Source organism: Notolabrus celidotus, chromosome 19 (genome assembly GCF_009762535.1).
Source record: "Notolabrus celidotus isolate fNotCel1 chromosome 19, fNotCel1.pri, whole genome shotgun sequence".
NCBI classification, from domain to species: Eukaryota; Metazoa; Chordata; class Actinopteri; order Labriformes; family Labridae; genus Notolabrus; species Notolabrus celidotus.
Window position 1 is genome coordinate 17,374,030 of NC_048290.1, and position 5,416 is coordinate 17,379,445.

The 5,416-nt window shown below is 42.2% G+C and overlaps 1 protein-coding gene across 1 annotated transcript; it reads right to left on the minus strand.

Annotated features, from left to right (window-relative positions):
- Positions 1-2,167: 2,167 nt before the first annotated feature.
- On the minus strand, positions 2,168-4,689 carry ier5l (immediate early response 5-like). The gene has a single exon (XM_034708992.1). It carries the CDS (start codon positions 4,544-4,546, stop codon positions 3,650-3,652), a length of 897 nt encoding a protein of 298 aa, XP_034564883.1. The 5' UTR covers positions 4,547-4,689; the 3' UTR covers positions 2,168-3,649.
- Positions 4,690-5,416: the final 727 nt, after the last annotated feature.

A 5,416-nucleotide genomic window follows, 5' to 3' on the forward strand; every position in this document is an offset into this window, starting at 1 on the left:
CTGATGTTGAAATAGTCTCTCTCTCTTTCACACTGATGCGTCTTCATGACTAACAGAGCAAAATGAGATCATCAGCGATCGGATTAGTTATTTCTTTATACTTAATTTTAGTTCCTGTGTTCAGGTCGATGTTCGTCCCTCCCCCTGAAGCGCCTTTGTTTCGAGCTCTGCTGCTAAAGTTGGTCAAAGAGAAGTGAGTTATCAAGCAGGAGGAGTTTCTCTTCTTTAGATTTCTTTTGACATAATGTTTTGTCCTCATGTCTGATACTGGAGAAGGATTATCAAACAGACGTACGCTTCCTGTTGAATTTTCAGACGGAGAAGCTCTATGACCAGGGCTTTGCTCGTAAAATAGCTCAATTTTAAGCTGTGTGCATGTTTATGTTATTCAGACATTTATTGGGACAACTGAGCTCACATCATGACACTGGGTAACATCAAACCGGTACGGTAATAAATCAGTTTAGTTGTTACGTTACAGTTCATAATCTGAGGTAGCTACAAATCAACACACAACCTCGTCACTAGTCTGCATCCTGATAAGTGCCTGAACAAAGAAAAGTAGAGCTCTGTGTTCATTTATTTACTTCCTTTACTCGCTTTACATTTTACAGCAGAAAGAAAGCTGAATGAGAATTTTTGTTAAAAACAAAAAGCAAACACTTGTAGGCGAGAACATAAGCAAAGAGATGAGAGGTATCACTTTGTCCACAGGAGCCGCTAAAATCAACGAAAAACCAAGCTTTAAGTTCATACCAAGTCAGTTTTAGCGACAACTTTTGCTGATGCTCTCCCTGCCTTGGCTTTTCATGTGTGCACATGAAAAAGAGGGGAGGTGTGCTGACCCCGCCTCCGGCTTTGCCATTCCACTTAGGACCATGGAAGGGCAGGGAGCTCTCAGAACAGAGCCATACCACCAAATATAACTTATTGCATTATTGCTAACATAGAGCTATTGCAGCTTAAAGCTTAACTTTTAAAAGTCTGCTTACATCACAGTTTGACCTTTTGGAAACATCAGTGTTTGCAGGTATTTTCCCCCGTCAAGTAATTATTCTCTCTAATTTTCTGCTGTTTTATCTCCCTGTTTTTATTCTAACTTAAAGCTCCTGTGAGGAACTTTCTGTATGTGTTGATTTTAGCGCCCCCTGTGGACAAAGTGATACCTCTTACCTCTTTACCAATCTGTTTTCTGATGAAACATCTCCGTAATTTGACGATTTATCGTATCACTCTTTGTGAATACTTACTATAGATATGAAAAGAAGCTCTCTATTCAGCGTGCTGTCAATTATCTGGTCTGACGCCTACCCCCCTAGTAGCAGTTTCAGGCATTATTGTGTGAATACAGGAATCATCTGTCGTGTTTTTTGATAGTCCAGTTTGCTTTTTTAGCTCATAAAGAGGCATAACCGGCTAAAGATTCCTCACTGGAGCTTTAAAATAACCGTGGACTGCTTTAAATTAGCTAAAACTCCATACGGAGCATCTGATACCTGTGCATAGTGCATGTTACAGTTGTGATGCATTTTCTGAGTCTATGTCAGGTAGAATCATCCATGGCACATCTGGTCATTCGATACAAAGCTACAGCTAGTTAGCTTAGCTTAGCTTATAGACTTGATTGACCAAATGCTACAAAATTAGAACCTCTCTTCTAGGACTCTCTTTTTAACAAATATTATACTGTTTGTATAATTTATACACAAAACAAACAGTATAATTTGCACTGTCATGAAGGTTATATACGAGACTATATATTGTCTGTGTGGAGCTGTTAGCTAATTAGCAGACACACAGGGAGGTTCCTAATTCCAGCTAACAAACAGAAATGTGTAAAATTAAAATAGTGTTTGAACTGTTTAAAGAAATAAGATGTGACTTATTGATCAGTGAGCTTCAGAGGAGCTGCGAGATCTTGGACACGTTTGGCTAACTGTCCCTCCTGTTTCCATTCATTGAGCTGAACTAACTTACGAAGATACACAGCAGCCCAGGAGCTGATCTTGAGGAATACTACATGATTCATTTATTAAAATTAAGATATAGTTTGCAATTTATACACCCTGTGCCAACACCTTCTTGTTAAGCTGTATTGTTGATATATAAAGTGTTTTCAATGTTCATATGATGTTATTAGCGGGACAACTGCAGTCAGACAAACCAGTAAAGATTTCCATTTTTTATTAAGATTATAAATTTTTAACAAATATTTTCTGGAACAGTTTTACCCGGTGATATACAATTTAGTAAGCACAAAAATACAAGAATAACAACAAAATAATGTTGAGAATGGCTGAATACTCTCTTTATTTTGGTACACAGTGCTCATAAAGCTAATGAGTGGACTCTCGGGGGTTATGGCTAAAATCAGGAGTTTGCCTTTTTAAAACAAAAGGACTCAAATCATTCTTTTACAAAACAAATCAAAAACAAAACCTCACAAAACCCAGACGTGTCGGATTCATGAATCACCGTGAAGGCTTCGAGCAACCATGATTTAGAGAGGAGGGTTTGAAACTGTTTTACTGTCACACAGGTGAAAAGAAGAGCCCGGAAAGTGTTACAGAAGTGAAGTGTTGGCACTCTTTAAGTGATGTGAGCTGCTTCAGTTCATGTACCTTTTAAAGTGTTTCAGGAGGGAGTCTTTAACGTGTGTTTTCACATGACAACAAACTGCTCAAAATGTGCAAAGATGTCCGTTTCAAACCAGAGCTGATCTTCCCAGGACAGGAGACACATTCAGTCACTTTCACTTTAGCTCGCAGTAATGTGCATCAGATTTAAGGCAACAGAAGTCCATTTCATCAGGAGAACTGTGAGTGTTCATATGGCACAAAGTCTTTCCTCTCCCTGACAAACTACTGTCTTTAAAACGCTCATTTAAATATCTTTTTTTACTTTTCCTGCAAAAATAAAGTTGATTTAAAACCTAGTAGGGGAGACTGGGGTCAGATGTGACGCTTCATTTTTCAGGCAGTGAGATGGGAGTGATGTCACCAGGTGATCTGAGACAACAAAACTCACACGTGTCATTGATCATTACTTTGAAACACCAAAGTGTGCTTGAGACATCTTTCTCCTCTTTTGGCCACCAGAGGTCAGATGTAACATTCGCTGAAACCAATTTAAGCGAATTGTTAAGATTTCATTTAAAGAGTTTAAAAAATTAAAAATGTTCAATTATGAAGTCAAAAGAAACAAAACAAGTAAATACAACTTGTCTTACCAAGTTTTAACCTCACACATTTGATACTATGTTAGCAACAATGCATATTTTTTCTAAAAACACTGATTTTTGAGCCACTTTTTTCCAAGTTAAAGGACGTGGAGCTGTGCTTTAGCAGTGCTGTGGGTTCCGGGTTGTTTTTTGTAACCTTCAAAGAACATTTTAAAGAACGTTTCAAAAAAAGGTTTCAGAAAACTTTTTGTGATAAAGACAAAAAAATGTGTCGGAACGCTCACAGCAAAAAGTTTTAGCATGTTTTTCTTCATGAAATTAAAGAGGGATGTGAAGAAGTGTCAAGTATTGCTTTAAGTGAAATAAATGTGCCCATAGAGAACCTGGCGGCAGAAAACTGACACTTTGTTTTGAGGAAAAAAGACATGTTACTCTGGACCCGGTCTCCCCTAAAATAAAGTGTTAGATTCAAAACGCCACAATCGCCCTGGTCCACGCGCCCAGACTGGCCAGGACCTGCTTGCTACAGATCTGTTCCAAGTCCGCCTGCCTGCTCAGCAGCCCTGTAAACCCCGATCCGAAGATGGAGATGAGGTTGGAGATGTGTGAAGTGTCTGTGTAGTCCGGGTGGGAGAAGGAGCAGTCCTCGCGTTTCGCTCTTTTGCGCGCGGCTGTAAAATCCGAAATCTCCTCCACGTCGGACACACAACAACCGAACTCCACCTTCCGTTTCTTGGCCGGGGACTGCGCGCTCTGTCCGCACTGGAGCGCGTCGCAGCAGCAGTCCTGGTGGAGGTAACCGTTCTCCACCGTGGTCACCACATGCGTGTCCAAGTCCAGCACGGTGGTTTTGTTGCAGTACGCGGAGCTGTTCGCGGAGAACTGCTCACACTGTGACACCGGAGAGGACTCCATGCAGCAGCTCCGGTAGTAGCACGGCTCCGGATCCTTGCTGTCCTCCTCCAGCGGACAGCAGCCGTGCAGAGCGCTCGCTGTCCGGGTGTGCGCCCCTGGCTGCGCCGCGCCTCTGTGGCACGCAGCCCCACACAGACTCGCCTCCTCTCCGCCGCAGCAAGCAGCCCGCGCCTGCTCCTCATCCTCCGCGTCCTCTGCGTCCAGATCCAGCGGGTTGAGCTCCTGGATCTCGTTGCAGACCGTCATCACCTCCTCGTACTGCTGCATCCTGTAGATCTCAGCATACTTCTCCTTGATGTAGACCTGCCTGGCGTTCCGCAGCACATAGGAGACCAGCAGGTTTTTGTGCAGCTTAATGCCTCCTCTCTGCGTCCTGGAGTTGTGGATCTTCATTAGAGAGATGGAGATCAGGGTCTGCGCGTCCGATGCGCACTCCATGGTGTGGATCATCCTTGGTCCTGCTCCTCTCCGGGAGAAGAAAAGAGACTCTTAGCTATCTCAGAGGGACCCGATCTGATCGAGGAGAAAGGTTCGAGTCAGCTCTGTGGAGAAACATTGGACACGGCGATCCGCCTCCCCCACAAAGCCAGCAATCATTTGCAGATGGCCTGAAACCAGAATATATATACTCAAGACGCGGGGTCCGCCTTCTTCTGGGGGAGCCAATCAGCGGCCTGGAAATTGTTGATTGACAGTCTGGCGCTCTGGAAGTATGTGGCTCTCCACCAATCAGCGTCCGGCGGTTCCTCTGAACTATTCAAATTCCTCCCAGGCTGTCTAACAGGAATGTCCTCATTTCAGCGGCCCCAGAGCCGAGGCTTACAAAAACCAGTCCGTGTTCCGGGTACACATGTTTAACATGAGACCTTTCCTTTAAAATACAACCAACAGAGTCATATAAGAGTGATTTGCAAGTTTATATTCAAAGTAAAGGTGCTAAATTTAACCTTTTTGATGAAAATCTTCAAATCATGCTCCATATTCTGATCAAAAAGTTTGCCAATAATCAGAAAATAATAAAATAGAAGCTTTATTATGATCTAAATCATGTGACTTTAACAAGCTATGAAGACTCAAAGTGTTTTCTTTCAAAATAAAAGTCCTCAAAGTCCAAAATAAATATCTGTATTAATGTAAAATGAGTCAGCGCTTAATATGCTGATTAATTTGAGTGTTTTTGTGGGATTTGTTGACAATAATAAAAATAGTAACATTCAACTAAGTCTTAACAGACAAGGTCGGAGGGGTCAGGTTATTTTGGGATTTAAAATGTGGCTCCATGAACAAACAGCAGCGAGCACGCTGTCAGTCAAACACAGG

What these genes read in the sequence shown, in the direction of transcription:
- ier5l (XM_034708992.1), bottom strand. Translation starts at nt 4,546, where the DNA reads ATGATCCACACCATGGAGTGCGCATCGGACGCGCAGACCCTGATCTCC.